The 23,459-nt window shown below is 36.2% G+C and overlaps 1 protein-coding gene and 1 pseudogene across 1 annotated transcript in view; one reads left to right on the top strand and one right to left on the bottom strand.

Annotated features, from left to right (window-relative positions):
• Ccdc178 (coiled-coil domain containing 178) overlaps nt 1–23,459 on the top strand; it is a 356,910-nt gene that overhangs the window by 90,586 nt on the left and 242,865 nt on the right. Inside the window, exon 11 of the mRNA XM_047526223.1 lies at nt 17,120–17,303. Within this exon, the coding sequence (XP_047382179.1) occupies nt 17,120–17,303 (184 nt within the window). The remainder of the gene's footprint in view (nt 1–17,119; nt 17,304–23,459) is intronic.
• Nucleotides 15,311–17,078, bottom strand: LOC124965722 (lamin-B1-like; annotated as a pseudogene).

The raw sequence follows: 23,459 nt of genomic DNA, 5'->3' as shown, positions 1-23,459 counted from the left end.
CACATGATTCTTTGGGGACATTCCAGATTCAAACCATAATACCTACCTGTCACTACAAACAAAAATGTTTTGAGTAAGGCAAAGTTTCCTTAAAAAGGAAAATAAACACCATCATAAAGTCTTCAAATAAACACACCACTAAGACAATGAAAAGGAAAAATCAAACTGATCAAAGATATTTGTAATATATATTTCTGAAAAGATAAATTAATAAGCCAATAAATCAATAAAGAAAATTTAATATGTAATAAATTATAAATACCAATGTATAATACTAAATTACTAATACAATAAGAGCACAAAATAAAAAATAAAGAAAATGCAAATAATTCAAAAAAAAGGAAAATCTTGAAAAGTCACCTTGCATAAAGAAGATAACCAAATGTACAATAATTATGGAAAAATCCTTGATTTCAGTCATCAGGTAATATAAATTCAAACAACAAGGAGATACCACTACTCATCTTAACAGCTAAAATGCAGAAACTCAATACTGTAGATTTGACAGGAAATTGGAGGAACTGGAATTCTCAAACACTGCAAGTGGGAGTCGAGTTTTGTACAACAAAGTTCAAAGATATTTTAATACTATGTACTAAAGAGTTAAATACAATCTACACCTAGGTATATGTTCCATGGTAATTCATACGTATGTCTATCAAAAGTCACTAACAAGGTGGGCGCGGTGGCACACGCCTATAATCCCAGTGGCTCCGGAAGCTGAGGCGGGAGGATCACGAGTTCAAAGCCAGCCTCAGCAAAAGCGAGACACTAAACAACTCAGTGAGACCTTGTCACTAAATAAAGTCAAAATACTGCTGGGGATGTGGCTTAGTGATCGAGTCCCCCTGAGTTCAATCCCTGATACCCTCCTTCCTCCCAAAAAGTCACTTACAAGAGGGTTCATAGCACTCTTATTTTCACAACTATAAAATACTTAACATCAAGAGTAGAATGAGTAAATGAAATACCACTTAGTCATACAAAGTAATGCTCTGCAAAAATGAGAATGAAAAGATTTTAGCTACATACAAACTTGTATGAATCTCCTAAACATAATATTGAGCAAAAGAAGACAAAATAACACTACGTGTCTTATGATCCTATTCAAAAACAATTTCATGATGACCACAAAAGTCCAGATTGCATTTCCTGTTGGGTGGTAGTGACTGCGTGAGCACACACCAAGTGTTCTGCTGGACATGCTCAATTATTATTTTTTAAATCTGAAGGAGGATGGCACTGAACATATTCTCCTTGAAAATAGATTGAGCTGGACTCTTCGGTTTTATACTCTTCTGTAAATGTTTCTCTTTTAATAAAATATTGCTTTAAAACAAAAATTAAATTTCATAGCCTATTAATTCAGTCCAACTACAATGTATTATTTTTTATTGAATTTATGATACACCCAGATAATATGTAAGTTCACACACACACACGTGCGCGCGCACACATGCACACACACGCATATATATGAAACTTTTTGCCTTTCCTGAGCCCCCAAGGAAACAAATAATTATTAAGGAAGTGATGCTTTCTAAGAGGACTAATAAGTACAGTAAGAAATTCAGAAAAGGAGCAAGTAGGATCTTCTGAGCCACAGCTCATATTAGCTGTAGTGACGATGATTACCTGCAGTTTTTGAAGATCCATTTCTTCTATGAAGATGCCAAATAGTTGACTTATTTTTCTCTTAGAAATAATATAGCTTAGTGAGGTTTCCACATGTGATGTGAAAAATAATAAAATCTGCAACTTTTTTTTCCATGTCCACACACCCACTGTCCTATGAATGCTTTCAGAGAGGTAGGGCCTATGTATCTTTCCCTCACCCCCATTTTTTGGGTCCTCAGAGACTAACGGAGTGCCTGATGCATTGTTATCATGCATGAATTATGAATAATAATTTTAGTAGAAAATACTCATTTGCAGTACACTATAACATTACATACTATTGATACTGCCATTTACCTGTGATGAATTCTGCTCCCTCTAATGCTGAAGTTTGAGCATAGCTAGAGAAGCACGCCAAGGCAAGCATATTAAGCAGTTTTATTTAAAAGTAGTAATAATACAGAATTCTCCCAGGAGGGGGAAAGGGGCCATGACTGATGTTCTAGAATCCCAAGAAGTGAGTGCACCCTACATCTTTTATAGGTTAAGGTCTCTTTTGTTCTCCAGTTATCTCCCCACTTATCTCTCCTTCCTGTCTACTAGGCCTGGTTTTGCATGTGAGATGTAAAAAGTGAAAAGCTGGTTTTGCAGGTGAAATGTAAAAAATGAGAAGATGGGGCAGGGGGAGGGCCAAAGTGATTCAGCCAGGTAAGGGCCTAGGGGACAATAATTAGCAGCTCCTTGCTTGCAGTCCTTGATAAGGGCAGGTAAATTTGGTAATCAATGGGCTCCAGAGATCCTTGACATTCCATTCTCCCAGGGGCAGTCTCCAACTTCCAGAGGCAGATGACTTTCATGGCCTCCATTTCCTCTATTTGACCTAATCCCCTATTTGACCTGATCCCCTATTTCTACGCTAACTGCCTGTCCTCAATTCTGGCTTCACTATAAGATATGTTAAATATAAAGGTCAATAATTTTTACAATACATCACTTTAACTGAGAAACACCTTCATATATCTGTATTTTTACTTTGTGCAAAATTCTCCTCCAAATGGTAATTTTATAACTATGACTAATGGACTAATAGTATAATTTTATACTATGGCTTACACTTAGTGTTTATAATTTTAAAAAATGTGAAACTAATAAGCAAAAGTGTGTGTGTGTGTTTCCTGAGCACCTGGTTTGCATAGGTGCTGGGGACATCATTTAAGTTTACATTCTCCTAGGATGAAATATGTAATATGTAACTGAACTGATGTGAACCAATCAATTTTTAAAAATTCAGTCCATTTTGGTAACTCTGGTGAGGATTATGACTTAGGTAATGTGGTAGAGACTGACAGGTCAGAGGAAGGTTGGGGGCTCTGGTTTAGCAAGGACATTTAACTTCTTACATCTCTAGTTTTATGTTAAATAAAATTCTTCTCTAAATGGCCATTTTATAACATTTTATAAGAGTTATCACCTCTCTAAAGAAAATATTATTTGGTGATCTGAATGATGTGTCACCCTAGAGCAAGTCTAGGGAAAAGAATTCCAAGCTGAAGGAATGGAAAGTGCTAAGCCCTGAGATAGATAAAATTTCTATGTGTTCCAGAAACAGAACAGTGTCCAGTGTTGCCTGAAAACTTTGTGTGAGAGGGTAACTCAGGGAGACAAACACTGGCAAGCCCATAAATGAGCTGCATTAAAGGCAAATAGATTTAAACTCTTTTTATAATCTTACCCTTGAGAAGGTCGCTTGGGCTGCTTAGTGAAGGACAGACTTCGGTGCATATAGGAAGGATACATTTTTTTACTGGTTCAGAGAAGTTACAATAATGATGACACAATTTAATGTTTTGTAGTATAAATGGCAAGAAATAGCTGATTCTTGTATATGTTCTGAAAGGGGTGCCATCAGGTCCTTTTGATAGATGAGATACAAGATATGAAGAGAAGAAAAATGGTCACACTACTCGCTGAGATAACAAGGGCTTGAAGAGAATGTGAAGGTGATTTGGAGGGAGAAGATAGAACTTCTTAGGTCATATTAAATTTCATATTTCTATTAGTTTTCCAAATGCTAATGAGAAGTCATAATTAGATACATTGGTTTATAGCCCAGCAATGAGGAGGATATCAAAGACAAATTTGCAGTCATAAAATTAAACAATGGTACTGGACATGATATCTATAAAGATAGTATAGAAAGGAAAGTATAAAAATGTGTATCCTACAAAGATGGGTAGTAAAGAATATGGAAAGTCTTTTTCATAAATGTAGCATATTAGGACTTACATTCTTTAAATGAAGTGCTATGCTTACAGGAAAGTAAAAAAACAAAACAAAACAAAAAACACCCCAGGGGCCAAGACAAAGAAAGGAATTGAAAGTCTGCCAACTAAATTCCCAGCTGATACTTGAATGCCCTGAAGATATAGGTGGGAAGTAGCCTTGCAGAGCTTGGTAAAGCAGGGAATTAAATTTGCTTACTTCACAGCATAGGTCAAAGGCCATGGATCTTTACAAGTAAGGGAGCTGGATTAAGTGAGGACACTTGAATGGGTGGACCAGAGGAATTACACCCACAAACAAAGGCAGAGACAAGAAAGTGTGTCTGTCCAAAGCCTAGAAACTAGGTGAGGGCCCCTTCTTGCTGGTTTGATGTTTTAATTTACACCACCTAAGCATCTTGGAGAAATATAAGCAAGAAATTATTATATAAAAAATTATCCTGCTCTGCTCAAATATTTTCTAGAGGAATAAACTCCAGATTGAGGCCAAACAAGATTCTCATAGATAAGGATTTTTAAATTGAGCTCACAAAAATTAAGAAAACCATGAGAAAAAATACACCATGAATGACAGTTACCAGGACTAACCTACAGTATATTTATCATCCTCAATAATTTAAAATAACAGAATTATTAGGTTTATCCTACCTAACTAAGTGTAAATGGCTAAAGACAATGCAATGAACTAATAGACAAGTTTCAAAGAAGTTCAGACAGCTTTGAAAAACAACCCTCCCCAAAACTTATAAAAAGTAAATGGGATTCATTATTACTAACGACTCTTTTTAATTAAATAACAGATACAACTGGGAAAAATAATCAGCATACCCATAAACAAAGTAGAATGTAGAATGGAGCACACAGAGGAAAAGATAAAGTGTGAAAGAAAAAGTGCTCTGAATGAGAAAGAGAATGAGAAAAAAGAAAAGCAATATTCAGAAATATGATGGCAGATAGTTTTTAGAGCACAAATCAGATTTAGCTGTCATAGTAAATTCCATACAGGATAAACTTAGAAATAAAAGTTTATTTATACTTATATTAGAAGGAGAAATTATAGACATGGTATGCTTTTTGTCAAATTTATTCTACAGTAGCAATATTTGAAACTAGCTTTCCTTTCTTTTTAAATTTAAGGCATTAAATGGTATTTCCTATTCAAGACCAATGTGTCTTTAGTCTCAACCTCTTCTGCCCTGTTTAGGACATAGTTTAATATGTATCACTTTTGTTTTTGACATCTTCATTCATTTTATCCTTACTTACTTACTATTTTGGCTATAGACATCATTAATCTTTTTCCAATCTAAAATGAAAGATTGGCTTTAATCCTGTTTGTGCCTTTAGCAATCATTTGTTATTTTCTTTCTATTCTCATTAAAATGTCCACATGATTAGCAATATTTGCTAGATCGTCAGTAATATTTACTTGACTATTAATCACTTTTTGACTCACAGCAGTCTGGCTTCTGAAACTTCTATGCTACCAAAATTTATCTTACTTAAGTGTAGAAAAGAATTTCCTTCCTGAGCTCACTGGTAATTTTTTTAGTCCTTTTGCATTTCCCCCTCATCCCCCTTTCTGCATGAGATTTAAACATTTGTGTGTGTACTGTCTTTAATCTATGTTTGATGCTTTTTGAGGTTCAGAACAATCTCTTAGTTTTTTCCTTTACCTTCTGTAGTCATTCTTTTTAGGACTCTTAGAGGGGTTCACTTATTTCCTTCCACCTGCCCCCTCTGGAACTAGTTTAGGGTTCAATATCAGATTATTTGCATCCTTTTTCTTCCTCTAGGCCCAGACAGACACAGACACACCCACACCTACACACCCACACATGCACACACACATAAGCATATTCACTTTTTAATCTCCTATTTTTATTTCTCCTTATAGTACCATTTTTAAATACCAACACATATCTATCCTTTTAAATATTCCCTAACACGTTTCCTGACATGGTTATTTACCAAATTATCTATTTGGGGCATCATCCTACATCTCTTTCTCCTGGCCATCAGCCAATATCTTACTAACTTCTATTAAGTTTATCTTCTAGATATCTCTCCAATGGGTACCTTTCTTTCTCTCTGTTTCAGTTACCAATAAAACACACCAAACCTTTCCATCTAACTCATTCCAAGTTTGAGACTTCAGATTCTACATACACAGTGTCACTGGCACAGTATGCCTGCAAAGAGTCAATCATTATTTGCTTTCAGCAGCTTTAAAAAAATTTGGAAGGCTCCCTACGAGCTATGGGATAAAGCCCCAGCTCCCAGTCCGATTGAGTCTCTTATCACTTGCTTCCATAATCTTTAAGTTGTCCAATATTTACATGCCCATGCATTCAAACTCATGTTGTTTAGATCTGCACCTTGGTCTTTGGTATTCCTCTGCTTGGAATTTTCTTAAACATCCCCTTCCTTCCTCTTGCACTCCACCTCCTCCTTCTATTCAGGTTGTTTTTCAAATCTGATTAATTGAACATTCATACCATAGCTCAAATACGAACTATTCCCAGAAGCTTCCCCTCTTGGTGACTCATCTTCCTCACAAACTAAGGCAGCATCAAGTGCTTCTTGGGTGGTTGTACTTATGACAGCAGGAAAATCTGATTTGTTATTATTTGTTTCTTCCTTCATGAGAGTATAAACTGGGAACATTTGTTTTAAGTCATCTTTGAAGTTTAGTAACCTAGCACAGCATTTGACAAGTAATAAGTGTTCAACAATTCAATTGACCCTCAGGTGGGCATGGTGACCCATGCCTGTAATCCCAGTGGCGTGGGAGGCTGAGGCAGGAGGATCATGAGTTCAAAGCCAGCCTCAGCAGTTTAACGAGGTCCTAAGTGACTCAGCGAGGCCCTGTCTCAAAATAAAATATAAATAAATTTAAAAAAAGGGCTGGGGCTGTGACTCAGTGGTTAAGTGCCCCTGGGTTCAATCCCTGGTACCAAAAGAAAAAAAAAAAATTCAATTGACCCTCAATGACTGCAGGTACTCTTCTCCCAGCACTTGCCGTACTATGTAAGTGTGGTTCCCATTGGTTTGCTTATTGGTTGCTTCCTCTCTGGACTTAACTCCTTGCTTGCAGGCATCGTGTGGGAAAGAGGGGGCAGGGAGGGTTCTCCATAGATATTGAATAAAATACCTGAGCGCGCTGACTGTAAGAGTTTATTCTTTATTGTCTGTGCTTCTGTTATCTCTGCTATGTGTTCTCATGTCATGCCCACATATAATGTCCCTGTCTATTCCATGGCAGTACTAATGGTTATTTATATTTTTATATTTGCCTTTTTTTTCTCATATTCTATCTCTCTAAACCAGACAGCACTACAAAGATTATGTCCTTAAATTTTTAATTAACAAAAAACTATTTATTGACTCATTTGTGTTATTCAGTTTGGGTAAGCAATATGTATAGATTACTCTGAATTTATTTAGATTTAATCTTTATATTATCCTTGATGCTTGGTATTTATTGTCAGTCTTACAGAGGAGGAAATTGCATATGAAACCTCTCTACAATTGCATAAGGAGCACCTTGACTTTGAGTGCAGGTCGGACTCAAAATGCATGTTCTTTCCAGCTAACACCACCACTTTTCTTCCTCTGTTAGAGAAGGTTCCTATTTCTGACATGTTACAGAAGATTTTAGACACTAACTACTTCAGAAAAATGTTAGAAGCTTATGACTTTCCTCAGTTCTCTGTCTCTATCCATTTGGCTCTATCCATTGTTTTTCACAAAAAGATCTGCTCTTTTTACTCTCTCCTATTTTTCCTCCCTTACATTTTACTCTTTCATCAATCTGTATCACCTTCCCCTTTATTCCAGCTTCTCCTTTTTTGTGAAGTACAAAAATTATTTTTAAAAATTAAAAGCAAATCACTGACCTTCTAAGTCTAGTGGATACCTTCATGAAACTCCCCAAATCAGAATTGTTACACACATTAAGATTCCACCAGGACACCAGCTTACCATTTTATGCCAGCCCCAGATTGTCATGCTATTTAAATAAGTGACATAATTCCTTTAATATCTGACCTATTACTCATACATAGTTCATCTTGAAAATGGCAACATTAAAAGCTAGATGCCACCAGTGTTAATAAACTTTGTTCAGTATTCTGTGCACACAAATATTTGTTAGACAATTTAGTGATGATGATGATGATGATGATGATGATAGAGGATTATTGACCTTATAGCAGCAGTGTATAATTTTGCTAATTTTGATTCTCAAAAAAACCAGCCAGCATTCATTAGAAATGGACCTTTTACATTTGGGACATTTGACTTGAGCAAACAATTTCACCTGATTGCTTATTCACATGGCAGACAGACTTCAATAACCAAAGATGAGGAAAATGAACTTGTTTAAGATGATTTGCAATTGATTAATTTAGATTTAGTTTGCTTGAAGTTAACCGTGTGACATGAATTTCTATACAGTCATTTTCTTACCTTCAAGCTCTGTAAAATATTCTCAATATCTACTTCTAATGCTCTACTGTACTTCAAGCAAGACAATGCCATTGTAACAGCAGTGATCCAAAGATGGGGTTGATAATTGAAGGAAATGAGGAAAAAAGCTATTGAGCACCATAAAGATATATTTTATATTTTATGAAATGTGTTTGTCAAGAGTTAACAGGATGATGATTTATTTGTAAAGGTTGCAATTAGAATATTATTGAAGTTGTTAAATAGCCTGGAATACATAGAATGAATCCACAGGGTACTGTGTTTTCATACCCATTTAGCTATATCTTACCAGCCTATTAATTTGTGTTACTTCACAGAAGTGTAGAATATATTTTCATCATTTCACAGCAAACTTTTGAATAAATAGTCTTAAACTATTTGCTTTTACAGTAGAGTAGAGGAGGAGGAACAGGGTGAGGAAGAAGGAAAGGGAAGGAGAAAGTACTGGGGACTGAAGTGAAGCAAATTATATCCATGCATGCATGATTATGCCAAAATGAACCCAAATATTATGCATAACTACAATGCACTAATAAAAACATTAAAATTATCAACAAGTGAAAATTGAAAAAAAAACAAACCTAATTAATTGGAACTTTTAATTGAATTTTTCTGACATAGTTACCTTTTTCCTTTATTATGTTAGTTTAAAAACCAGTGAAAAAATGAATGTGCTTGCTGAAAAATCCCAAAATGTTTTATACAAATTAAATTAATGAAAATATTTATAATGTATGATAAAATTTTAGGCATTAAAAATAAGAATATTGAAATAACACATTAAAAAACATGTACACATCATTTGAAATTAACTACCATACTCAGATGTTAGACTGTTTTAGAACTCCTTTTAAGTAGTTAAAATATGACTAAATTACCCCTTCCATTCCTATTTTCTACCTCTGCAGGGGCAGTGAAAATGTGAGTTTGGCATGTAGATAGCCCATGGAAGAACTTGGAACCACCTTTCCAACAGTATTTTTTTTTCCTGTCCTGCACCAACTACCCTCTCTTATTGGTTTTACTTTAAATCTCATCATTTCCAATAACACTTCCTGATCTCAATTTAAGAATCCACTCTCTAATTTACTTATCCTGACCCCTGAAATTATTTGACACTTTAAGACAACCAATCTATCGTCCTTAATACATTTGTCTATCTTACCTTTGGTTCTTCTTTCCTTTCTTAGAGAGTCTAGTTATGCTTGATTAGAATAAGTACATATTTAAATAAAATTCAACACATTTTTTCTATGACTCAAAAAGGCCTATTGTTGATCTAAACAAAGCTTACTTCACTGAATTATTTCTAGCAGTTGAATGTGACTGAAGTAAAATAACTGTGCTAATTATTCTCACCAGGGATGGATGTTGTCTTGGTTGGCCCTAAAGGTAGAGCATATGGTGGCCAATTTATGAAAAAGAATACAGTATTATGAAAACAAAATGCAGGCAGTCACTACAATGCCAGAGTGTATGTCATAATTAAAGAGAATAGTCTTAATTTTTTTCACAAATTTTTAAAATATATAACCATATAAAGTACATAGGTATATAAAAACACTCCTAGGACCACAAGGACTTTGCAAGGAGCTGGGATCATTTAGAGCATGTCATGTTTAAGTTTCATTAGCATCACCATAAATTTACTTGTAAGTAGAACTTAAGTTCTATGACCCTAAATTGCAATTGATACCACTTCCAAGACACTTCTAGATATTTAGTTTTTCTGATGACTGTTATGTGCCTTCTCCCTTTCTTCAATTGTAAAACCCTCATCACCCTCATTTTTGGCTAATAATCTCCCATATAATTTATAGAGGATAGATAGAATCAAATGAGAATTCCTTCTGTTCTCCCACTAGCCAACTCACACACAATATAATCATCTCTTTCACATGAGTCATTATTTCTCTTTACTTTGATAACATTTAAGAATTATATAATATTGCTTATATTATGGAAAAAGTAAATATAAAATAAGCCTTAGTCCTGCATCCCACCTCTGTTCTTCTGTTCTTTAGAGCAAATCATATAAAATAAAACTCCAGTTTCCATGAACTCATAGGAAGTAGTTCATTCTCTATTCAACCTATTTCCACCAGGCTTTTCTCAAGCTACCGTAGTCTAGATCCAAGTCAATTTTTTTTTATTAATTTGAAGATATTTTTATTGTTTTCTTTTATTCGGCTCCATTTGGTGTGACATCTGATGGATTTTAGATATGATTCCTTCATAAATAAATCATCTTTTTCTCTCTGAAAACTAGAATGTTCTTTTCCTGTTTGAGATTTCTGAAATTTCAAAATTGTTTGTGTGTGTGTGTGTGTGTGTGTGTGTGTGTGTGTATAATTTATCCAGTTTAGCATTAAGTAGAGTCTTTCAATTTGATGATCCATGTTGGTTTTTAGATATAAAATTTTTCAACTGTAATTTTGTTACACACACCTCCTCTCTATTGTAATTCCTGTTCTATGATGTTCTGATAGAGGTCAATCTATCGATTGCTTCTTATATTGTCAATTGCTTCTTATAATTGTGCATTTTTTGCTTACATATGTTAAGAACATATAGTCAGAGGCATAGAATCAATTATTTCTTTTTTGTTGGATTGTTTATTATCTATTTTCATCTTCTTATGAATAATTTTCATATTAATAATATTGCTGCAACAGTGATTATTTTAAAATTTCCTGAGTGGTTTAGTCTTAGGTTTTTATTTTTCAGATAACACTGAAATTTATTTAAGTATAATCTGATGTTTTTTGAGTATACCTATCTAAAGTACACCTACTAAGAGGGAGGTACCATTTAATTCAAAAGCATGTTTTTTTATAAACATCTCTAATAGGAGCTGAAGAAATAGCTTGGTTTGGAGAGCATTCGCCTAGCATACACGAGGACCACAGTTTGAATCCCCGGCCCCTCAGGCGGGGAAAAAAAAAAAAAAAATCTCTAATAAAATCTGGAGTTGCTTATTTCCCACATAGTATTCTGGGCCTTACCCATATTTTAACAAAAATTATTTGTATATTGAACACTTTTACAATTGTCCCATCTTTTTACAATTACCTAATGCTTTAGCTATGTTTTCATGTAATTTTCAAAATCAATACTTATGTCTATTTGCTGATATTTCTTATTCATTTTTGTATGTGTACCTTCTCATTTACCCTTTTGGTTCACTTTACATTTATCTGAAGTAATTATTTGATGGTTTTATATGAGAGCTTTGTGGTAAAGTTTCTTGACTTTTTCTTGACTCCCAGTTTGCTCATCCATCTTGAATAATAATTTGGACATGTATGGAATTCTAGTTTGACATCTGTTTCTGCTTAGCTTCAAAGAGTCATTTTCTTCTGGTGTCCATTGTGTCACTTGATGTCTCTATTTTCCCTGTGACTTTCCCCCTATTTTCTCTTTATCTTTAAAACATACAACTGTATGTTTTGTCACCACATCATTAGCTGTAAAGTTTTGCTTCTGTGATGTTCAGTACCAGCCCATTTTGTGGTCTGGCCTGTGGGCTCTGTTTTTTTCTTCTTTTTTTTAGAGTCTAGAAATTCTCTGCCCTTTCCACAACAGATCTCCTTATCATTGCCTCTTAACAAACAGACCCTCACACACACTTTACCTTCCACTCCACACATTCTGTGTTCCACAAAGCACAGAAATATGTCAATATGCACACAAATATCCACCTACATACATAAGCATGCATACTCACACTCAAATGCACATATGCACATATAATAGACACCAAAATATACACAGATGCTCATTGACTTATAATGGGCTTACAGCCTGATATGCCCATTATAAGTTCAAAATATTGTAAGTTGGAAATGCATTTAACACACCAAGTCTACCAAACAGCATAGGTTGGCAAATAGTAGGTCATCGAGTATAACTACTGGAGTTTAATATAACCCTTCATATGGGTTGTTTACCCTTGTGATCACGTGGCTGACTTGGAGTTGTGGCTCACTGCTGCTGCCCAGCATTGCAAGAGAGTATTGTATCATTAGCCCAGGAAAAGATCAAAACTCAAAATTTGAAATGCAATTTATACTGAATGCATATAGCTTTTGCACCATCTTAAAGTCAAGGAATCATAAGTAGAACCATCATTAAGTGAGGACAAACAACCACACATACACTCATATTTATACCTGTACTATATGTGTATCCAAATGACATATATGCATTATGCATGCACACACACACACTTTTTCTGATCCTTTCTGGCTAAATATCTTAGTACTTTACTCCCACATTTTAAACTAAAGCATTCTTTTGACCTTTCTATTTCAAAACCATTCCCTCCTATGTTATAATTTGTTGTCTTCCATATCTACTTTTTTGGTTTCATTTCTGCTGTGTGTCATCATTTCTTTTCCTTTTATAGTGTAGTTATTCCTTTATTTATATTTTTGAGCATTTTAAGATCTTTGTCAGTGCATCATAAAACTAATAGCGCCCAGAGTGGGTTGGATTCATACTCTGATTGTTGGGTCTTTTTTAAAGAATATTTCTTAATGTGCCTTGTGACTTTTTCTTAAATAAGTCTCTCTTTCTGTCTTTCTCCCTCTTTGCCTTCCTTCCTCCCTCCCTCCCTCTCTCCTACACTCTCACACAAACACATGTGCACACGCATACACACACATTCCCATGCTCATCTATTTCTGATTGAAGGTTTGAAATTGTTTCTACTTAACCCTGCTTGATCCCAACTCTCCCCTCTTTAAAGCCTGTCATTTATGGTGCTCTTTTCTGATTCACAGTGATGACCCTAAGAATTTCAGGGATAATATTAATGTAGGTGTTGACATAGTAGGCAGCTTGGTTGAATTCTTGACCTCAGGTTCTAGTCATCTCAATGTCTGAGGTTCTAGTTCTCTAAGTCTACAACCCTGCTAGCAAATTGGTCTTTTCATAAGCAACCACAGCTCATGCAGAACTCTGCTATGAATCAGGGCACCTTGCCCAGGTCACTCATCTGATGGGATAATTCAGTTAGTTTTCTGCTGCTTTGCTTCAAATCCTGCTTGGATCCACCCCTGCCCCATTTCTACTCTACGGCGATATTACCCCACTTGTAAGCCAAGATGTCTTGGGCGAGCTGTGAATGCAGGCTCTTTTTTCCTACATCATCCTTACTTCCTGTCTTGGAATATGCAAGAATGAGGAATCAGTGTAGCTCCTCATAAGTTGTATTTATTCCTTGTTGTTACCCACCAGCTAAGTTGGCCACATTAATTCAGTCTTCTCTGTGTTCTGTTAAACAAGTGCTAATCACCCATGTTCACCCTGATGTTGCCTTCTACAGTAGTGCTACTTGAACAAAGTGTGGTCTGCAACTAAGTGTCATCAACATCACCTGGGTCATATTTTCAGATCTGTACTACAACTTCTGAATTGCATCCTGAAAATAGAGTCTAGGAATCTGACTTAATATATCCCCTGTGACCCTTATGTCTATTCAATTTGAGAAATATTAGTCAATATAGTCAATATGGGTAGCCCACTTTTGGGTTGCATGTTAGAGCCACCTGGGTCCTTAAAAGTGGTGATTCTGGAGATTTACCCTAGACCAATTATATCAGATTATCTGGAAGCACAACATCTTTAAATGCGTTGTACAGAAAGGGTTGAGAATCCCTGTTCTAGTCAAGTATGTCTCAACTGGGATGATGTTGTGCTCTCACCAGGAGACATTTGGCAACGTCTGGAAACATTTTTGTCATAACTAAGATGGTTATTCAGCTATCTAGTGGGGAGATGCTGCTAAACATCTTGCAGTGCCCAGGAGATTTTTCCCATAACAAAGAATTATCTGGCCCCAAATGTCATAGTATTGAGGCTGGGAAACTCTGCTCTGGTTCATGCTTTGGTTTGACTATTCCATTTAAAATGCCCTCTAGTAAAGACACCTTCATGGAAGGCAAAACAGGAGATGCAAGGGAATACAGAGGGAATTTTACTTTCAGGTTATGACTCAAAAGATGTAGTATAGACCTGATAATTATGCCCCCAGGTGATGCTGATGATACTAGGTTGTTTCTGGCACCTAAGCATTGGATCTTCCCAATTCTTTTTCTTTTCTTTTTTTTTTTTTAATAGTAAAACAGTGTTTTTATTTGTTAATGTCACATAAGAGATTTCAGCATGTTACACTGTTTTTTAAACACAACTAATGCATTTTTGTAGAAAATTCCCACCCACTCATAGCCCCACTCCCATTTTCCTCAGGAGTGAAGAACCTAAGAGAAGTAACCATAAACAATGTTTTGCAGAATCCTTCACCCAGAGTGCTTACATAATGATTAAGTTAATATTCCCTTCTTTAAAAATTTCTCTTTTCCTTTAAAAAAATTTGAACCTTGATTGCTTATTCCAGTACAAAGAGTTCAGCACAAAAGTTCAGTGTATTGAAAAATGTTTTCTCCCTCCCTTGCAGCATTGTTACCTATAGCAGAAAACAATCAAGAGCAGATTGCTGATCTAGATGGAGCAGTTTTCAAATTATACTCAGACCCAAGTGGTTTATTTACTCTCCCCTCCCCTTCTCATAGGATCTTAAAGAAAACACATATACATGTTTAAAAAGAAAAGAAGCCAAAAATTTTGAGGAACCCTTTCCAAATGGTACACAGTTGGTACAGTGTCATTAATTCATATCTTGCAACAAAGTATGGGTATGATTTCTTTTACAAAACTTTCAGAGTCCAAAAGGAAATTAAGTCCATAGGATCTACAGCTTAAAAATTCATGGAAAGGAAATGTAAAACTATTCTGTGCTTCTAAGAAGGCATGGTATATAGGTGAGGATTACCATATATGCTTATCTGGAGGGAGACAGTCAACTGGAGAAGTTTATATAATTGCCCAGCTTCTATTGAATGCTCTTAGAACTTGGGCTAGTAGAAAAGTTCTTCCTCAACAACCACTCTGGTTGGTTCTTCGTCTTCTTCCTCCTCCTTCGTCTTCTCTTCAGGTTTGATTGTTTTAAAAACTACTTTGCTCAACCTCTTCTCCCTGAGAATTTTTCAACATAACCTTCACGACTTCACCAGTGCCCTAAGAATTCTGGTTCTTCCAGCTGAGGTCAGTGGGAAGACTGGTTGCGACACCAGCATTTGCAGCCCAAATTATAACAGTCTGACTTGCCTTCAGCACATATCTTGAGGCATATTTGTAATTGATGTGTTTCTGATTTTCCTGATCATCTCCCAACCTCCCCTTGGTTGATCCTGTTCAGAAGTATTCCTCAACTGATTATATTTCCCATCAACATCTACCTCTTTGATGCACACATCCCCAGGGGCTGAAGTGGAATGAGAGTTGCTAACACCTCTGCAGACCACTGATTCTTCCGCATGGACTCTCTCCTGCTTTCCTTTAGCTGTGCCCACACTGCAACTTGAGGATGCTGGGGACACTGTCACATGGGAAGAAAGGCTTACAGAGAATTTCAACCACCCTTCCTTGCCTTCTTAGAGTTTCCTGTAAGTGCTGATTTTCATGTCCAGGGCTAGCTTAACTGCAAGAAGTTGTTCATAATCATTCAACTCTTCCTACATCTGATCCCTTATTTCCATCATCTCTCTCTGTGTGTGTGTGTGTCAGATAGCTTGTGACAGGAGTTGTCTCTCTCTTTAGCAAGACAATAGTCCAACTCTTAAATCATTTCCAAACATGCTCTTGACTCTCTCTTGTAGATTAGGAAGTTGAGATGAAAGGTGTTCAATTCTCAGATGACTTTCCATCAGTTCTTCCCTGGCACTGTTGACAGTAGAAGTGTTCATCTCTGAGGACAATCTGGTGTTCTCAGGTTTGACATGGTAAGTCTGCTCAAGTCTTCCTTGTACAACCTCACTTGTACATATTGCTCTTTTGTCTCATGAAGTACTTCAGCCAGCTTGTACTCCACCTGACACCCAGAACAATCGAGTGCGTTTCATGCTTTCCTCTTTGTTCATGTTTTTATGAAACTCCAAGTCCTCAGTAAGGCTCTGACAATGCTTCTCCAAATCCACTTTATGTGAAGTTTCATCTGCTAACTGCTTTTTGGCAGCAGCTAAAGAGGCTTCTACCAGGAAATCTGATCCTTCAAATCCTCTAAATCTCCCTCCAAACTTTTTACATCACAAAATGCAGTGGCCAGAGCTGCATCTTTAGACTTCATATTCTCCAAGCTTGATCTGGGCTCCATTAAGATCTGATTCTTTCTTAGTATAAATTATATCATTGTGTTAGTAATCTTTTCCTAGTTCTGAGCAGCTTATCAGACAAAAACAACTTACAGGTGGAAAAATTTATTTGGGGCTCAAGATAACAGAGGTTCAATCCATAGTTCACCAACTCCATCTCTTGGGATCAGAGATGAGGCAGAGCATCATGGCAGAAGAGTGTGGTGAGGGAAAGTTATCCTCAATTCTTTGGTGTTGAAGTTTTGAGATTGGACACAGCCTGACAATTAGGGTTAACCAATAGGAGATACAGAAAAAGAAACAGAATCTTAGGACACATTTTCTGTATTCTAATTTTAGTTAACTGGTTATTTCATATTTTTGGAAACATAAAATATAATGTTTTCCCTTTTTTATTATTAATTAAATATATTTGCCTACTACCTATTTTCTTAAAATAACCACATTAATTTACCCCAATATACATATAAGACATCTTATGAAAATTACGTTAATCTTTTGGTTTTATTTTTACAGTGTAAAGAGAAAAAATGATTATGAGTCTGAGATTCAATCTTTGCTGAAAACGAGGGCAAAGAATGAAGAGTTTATCAAATATCTCTACAAGGATGCATATCATGTTGGTGCTCATTTTCATTTGGCCAAATATAAAATAGAAGAATTGGAAGATAAAATAGCAGAAGTGAAAAGAAAATACAAGGTTGTGTATTTTTATATTTTTTTTAATTATGAGAAAAAAGTCATTAACCTGAAATTTATGGAGTTAATCTTGAGGATTAGATTTTAAATCTTCAGAAATATATTTTAACTTATAGGTTAGTAGGTTTTAAAAAAATCATTTCTGATAAATAGAAGAAAATCACATCTTGGCAGGAATGCAGCTGACATAAAGAGCATGAGAGTTTCAATGTAGCCGGTCAATATTTGTGTCTATCTTTTGCTATTAATTATAAACTACTTGGAGCACCAGGAGTGTGGTGCTTGGTTCAGCTTCCTTCTGTACATCTAACACATAATAATTCTGTCTCTGGTATGAACAGGAGATTCTGAGATGTGCCCTTGCACCTTGTGTAACATACGGATAGGGAGTGCCTACATCAGGCTTCTGAGTTACTGATTCCAGAGCACCAGGCAATTTGTAGATCACAGTGCTGCAAAAAGAACTGCCCACATGCCTCAAATCCACTCCTCACTGAGCAGAATGAGTAGTCACCCCCGCCATCTGTTGCAAAGTCAGCCCTACTTTTTGCAACCAGGGGATCACTTCAACAAGCTGCTTCCTTCCATCACACAACATAGCCACACTTCTGCCACCTTTGACATTTTCTTATTAAAGTTTTTTGAACATAAAATTACCTAGTAAACATGTAATCTGTATTCCGTGTCATAGATCTGTTGCTGACATTATCTTAGTAAAGACAGTCTCTTAGAATATCTATATTTAGCACAAGTAGATCCTCTGCCAGCAGATGTTTCTCTGCTGAGACCAGGTTGTTCCCACCTTGAATCCAGCTGCACTGTACTCATGTCTCTCCCAATGGGTGTTCAATGGACGTGCCGTATTTTTCATGTTCCAATGTTAGTAAGGTGAGTATTATGAAGAGCAAACATTAGACTTAAGACAATTATATTTTAAAATATAAGGCATGTATGTATGTATGGTTTGGTGTCTATAATAAATCCATAGATGTTTATAATTTAATTGTTCATTAATGTTCATTTTTCTATGGCTATGAATGATTTTTTTCCACTGAGAATATCATCAAAGACCTCATTATCCCCTAAACAATGTATTTTTCTTTTTTCAATTGCCTATAAACCCTGGTATCATTCACACATTTTACCTAAAGCTGTCACAAAATGCACTTAATTCTTTAGATAAATTGCTTCATTTATGTGAGATACTCACTGAGAGGGTTGTTACACTGCATTATTTATTTTTCAAAACTTTCCTGATGTCAGAAAATAGTGTTGATGGATTAAGTACCAGTTTGGTATAATTCCACTGTACCTGCTGCACTGGTCAGTCTACCATTACTATAACGAAACGTGTGAGCGAATCAACTTAAAAAGAGGACACTTTACTATTTCCATTTAAATCTCTGAACTTTTTTCCTATTTTTCTCCTTCCTTTGCCAAAGTCAATGTAGTTGAATTGAAAAAGCTTGGACATTAGAGTGAGATACTTCTTATTTCAAATCCTGGTTCTGCTAATTGTTTGCTCTGAAGCTACTGAGAATATATGTCACTTTTATTAGTTCAAGTTTCTCATGTCTTAAATGAATATAGTAATGTCTGTCTTATACCTCTTTGTGATTAATAAATAGCATTATATATAAAACATTTAACTTGGAGTCTGACAGATGATGTATTCACCAAAATACTAGGAAAAAATAACATAAAAAATACTCCATTGTATGGGACTATCTTCACTGTTCAGGATTAAAAAAAAAAAATCTTTAACAATTCCCACAATTTATTTTTGAGTTGGTCTCCTGACAAAGGTGATACATGTGTAGATTCTAAAAAGTACATTGAAACTAATAGTAGCTATTTGTTGAGTACCTAGTAAGAGTAATGCCTTGGGTAAACTACTTTCTACACATTATCTTTTTCCGACCACCGACAGTCATTTCATGGAAGAGATCATGTTGTTATCCCAGTTTCACGTATGTGAAAACTAATATTTGATGATGATAAAGATATATTGATATACTCATTCGTATGTGTCAAAGTGTCCAGCTAAATGTAAGCCAAACTTTTCTGGGAAGTAATTCATTAATATACATAAGAAACTTCGAATAGATACATAATTTGTAATTTTAACATTATTCAAAATTAACAATTTTAAGAAAATATTCACATAGCAAAGATAAATAAGCCAACAAAGATACATGCTTAAAGATGTTTATAATTGGTTACATAATAGCAGACAATAATAATAATGCAGGTTACATAATAATATAATAACAGAAAATGAAGTCCATGAGGGCAACAATATTATCTATTTTGTGCACACTGCTGCATTCCCAGGGCTTAGAAAACAGATAATAGAGTTTTATGGAAATTATGAATATGTTGTTGAAACATGTGCTAGGAAAATTTAAATAAGAAAATAGAAGAGTGGTTAAATATATGAGTATCAGGATAAATTGTAGATGAATTCCATGTGGGATTTCTAAAAATTAGCGGGATTTCCACTCTATTTTAGTGGCTGAGAGAGATCTTAGCTTGTCTCCCAAATATAACAACTTCAAACTCAGAACCTAAAGAGAAATGAAAAGGTCACAATGAATATATATGGATTTGGGGATTCACACTACTTTAATTGATGTAACTTTTTATAATTTAAAAACATTTCTACAAGCCGGTGATGGTGATGCACACCTGTAATTTCAGTGACTGGGGAGGCTGAGGCAGGAGATTGTGAGTTCAAAGCCAGCCTCAGCAACTGGGAGGCACTAAGCAATTCAGTGAGACCTTGTCTCTAAATAAAATACAAAATAAGGTTGGGGATATAGCTCAGTGTTTGAGTTCAATCTCTGTCACAATCCCTGTCCGCCCCCAAAAGAAAACATTTTTACAAAAACTCCAAGTGTAAAGAAAAAAGAAAAAAAATATTTTTAGACCTGAGAGAGTCTTGGCCACCATAATGTGGCCAACACACAGTCAGAGCCAGAGCTGTGTCCCAGGAATTCATTGCAATCCACAGTTGTTTGCAAAAATCCCAGAATTTTAAGATTTTAGTCTTTCATTCTTGATTTCAACCTTCCATGAGTCTTCCAACATTTTTCTGGGGTTTTCTCTGCCCTGGAAATAAACTGATGCTATCTCCTTGATTCCTAGCTGAGCTCTGTTTATGGTTGATGTTTACTCCCTTTTTTCTTTTCCAGTGTGTTTGCAGATAAACAGGGCGCCTGTCCCATCTTCAGCGGTCTTTCCCTAGTACAGGAGTCCCTCCCGGTAGAATAGCTCTCTGCTGCCACCTTCTGGTTTCTGTCTGCTAAAACCAGGCAGCAACCAGGTCAAAGGTGATGTTTAGCTTGAGGGATTTCCTGCAGAACTGTTGTGATTCTGCAGGCTTCTTTCAAGCTCTTCAACATGATCTTTGGATCTCTTTTATTCCTTTTCTAAAGAACCACAATTGAATAGTTGTGTAGAGACCTATGGTCTGAGAAGCTTAACATATTTACTCTCTTACCCTTTACGAAAATGTTGTTGAACCCTCTGCTCTAAAGAATTGAGTAACAGCAAATGTGGGCAGCAGTCACTGTCTCAAAGACTGTGGGGGAGAGGGGTGTAAAAAGGAAGAAGGAAGAAGGGAGGAGAGTGGAAGAGGCTGCCCTCTCCACAAGCAGAGTGAGTCTTCCGGCAGAAGGCATGGCCGTGTCTCCATCTACAGCCACCTGCCAGTGCTGGACAAACTTGGTGAGATTTGAGTGAAATGTCTGGGCAGAGAACCTTATCAGAGGGTCAGGGCCACCATCTCCCCATGTGCCTGTTGACAGCAGTTCTGTAGGAGGAAAGAGAGAATAACAACAGCCCATTGGAACAAGGAGGTGGACAGTTCCTTGCCGTGCCTTGTATGTCCTTCCACTGAAAAACCCTAACTTCACTCCGTCTGGAAAAGATAGGGTTCACAGGATCACCCAGCTCCATATTGCAAATCACAAAGTAGATTTGCTAAGAGCTGTAAGGCACACCTGTAGCAAGTTCAAGGCCAACTGCAACAATTTAGTGAGACCCTGTCTCAAAAAATAAAATGGAAAGGTCTGAGGGTATAGGTCAGTGATAGAGCACCCCTGAGTTCAACCCCCAATACTGAAGAAACAAACAAACAAAACACCATTAAGAGTGGATTTAGATCCAACAGAAAAACCTTGTTAACACGCACAAATATGTGGGCCATGTGCAAATTTCTCTAGTTCGATGGATTGTTATTACATACTTGAGCACCATGCCTGGCATTTATCTGTTACAACATTTTTGTCTTCTTAAATAGTAGTTTCTTACATTTAAAAAAATTAGATCTTTCATTTCGTAGGAGTCAGGGCCAGTTACTTGGCAGAATTTCTCTCAGTATAGATTGATCTTTTAGTTTGCTAATGATCTGATTCAGGTTAAGCACTTTGGTTATCCAAGTTGGAAATAGTAACCAATAAATTGATATTTTAAGAATCTGAAACTTTTTTCTCCAACAAATATTCTCCCAGTGGACCGGGCATCTATTAATGATGCGTAGGTGAACCAGTTATTGGAACAGTGGTGACTTGGCAACTTTTCTGAGCTTTCATTCCCTTTACAATGAACTGACAGTTTGAAGAACTCAGAGGCCTGGCCACAGGCCACATTGCTGGAGAAGGCAGCCTTTCTTCAGATCCAATTCAGGTTCCTACTCCGTGAATATGTGTTGCTGCAATACTAAGTCAGGGTCAACCTCCTTGACCTTCTCACAGTCTCTCCCACTTCCCCACATTTCAGGAAAAAAACGTCTCATAGACCTCATTATGTCACTCATTCTTGAGGTGCCACTTACAAATAAAAATCTGTCTGATCATGATGAGTGGGCCCTGAATTTCTCATGATATAAGACAAGACAAAAACAAAACCAAAACACAAAACAAAACCCAAAACAACAGCAACTTACTGTTGAGTTTGAAAGAACCTGAAATTTTTAATTTCTTAACCTGGAGACCAAGTGCAGTTTGTTTGTTAATCATCATGAACCCATTTTTCAATAAATTATCCATTCAACAAATATGCGACACAGCACTGGATGCTGAGGAAAGAGAGGAGGGAGCTTACTGTGAAGTGCTATAGAATATGTACAAGCTATAACATCGGGGTCCTTGGTGATAAACTCCATGACCTCAGTGACCTCAAATTTGTCATCTTTGAATTCAAATTATAGTAGTTGCTTCTATAGAATCTGCAATGTCTCCAAAAGGCCCAAGTGTTGAAGGTTTGGTCTCTAGTGTGGTGCTATTTGGAGATGGTGGAAGCTTTAATAGGTGGAGTCTAGTAGGAGCTCTTTGGGTCATTGTGGGTATGCTCTTAAAGGGGATTATGGACTCCAGTATCTTCCTCTTTTTCTTTTGCTTCCCAGCCCTGAGATGAGTACTTTGTTTCACCACATGCTGTCATCGTGATGTACTTCCTCACCATAGGTCTAAAATCAAGAGGTTAATGATGGTAGACTTGAACCTTTGCAAACATAAGCCAAAATGAACCCTTTTCTCTTTGTAAGTTGATTGTCTCAGATATATAGGTATTTGTTACAGTGATGGGAAAGATAACACGGTAGCTATGTCACTAAATAAATATGATGAATAACTTACAGATGCACAAACACCCACACATGCACACATACAAGTAGCCCTACTTTTGCACAGCACCATGTTAACTGCAATGTGTGCCCACCTGAGCCGGTCCTCATTTGTATAAACTCAATGTGCATAGGTTGCCATTAATACAGAACCCTATGAAACAAGAGCTGCCTTTATGTACAAAACACTGGGTAAAGGACCTGGGATACAGCAACTTCTCAAAAGTGGCACCCATAATATTAAATCAGAAACCTTTTTTTATAGCTGCTATAGCTCTGTCGTTCTCCAGTTCTTCCTCTTCGAACCTTTCCAATGATGGTACTGTCAGTACTTTACTAAGCAGGTCGTATTCTAGCTCTAATGTTAATTCAACCTCCTGGTAATTTATGCTCATTTAATCCTGGTTCTGTTCTCAGCAGGTACATAATTCATGTTGCTTAATTAAGGCAGAATTTCCCTAGAGCTCATAACTTTCCCAGTAGATTTTATTTCAGAACCAACTATGGCACCACTAGAAGATTGTCACTTTT

This window comes from Sciurus carolinensis, chromosome 15, assembly GCF_902686445.1.
Source record: "Sciurus carolinensis chromosome 15, mSciCar1.2, whole genome shotgun sequence".
Lineage (NCBI taxonomy): Eukaryota > Metazoa > Chordata > Mammalia > Rodentia > Sciuridae > Sciurus > Sciurus carolinensis.
The sequence above is the reverse complement of the archived record's forward strand: the minus strand, read 5'-3'. Positions and strand labels throughout refer to the sequence as shown.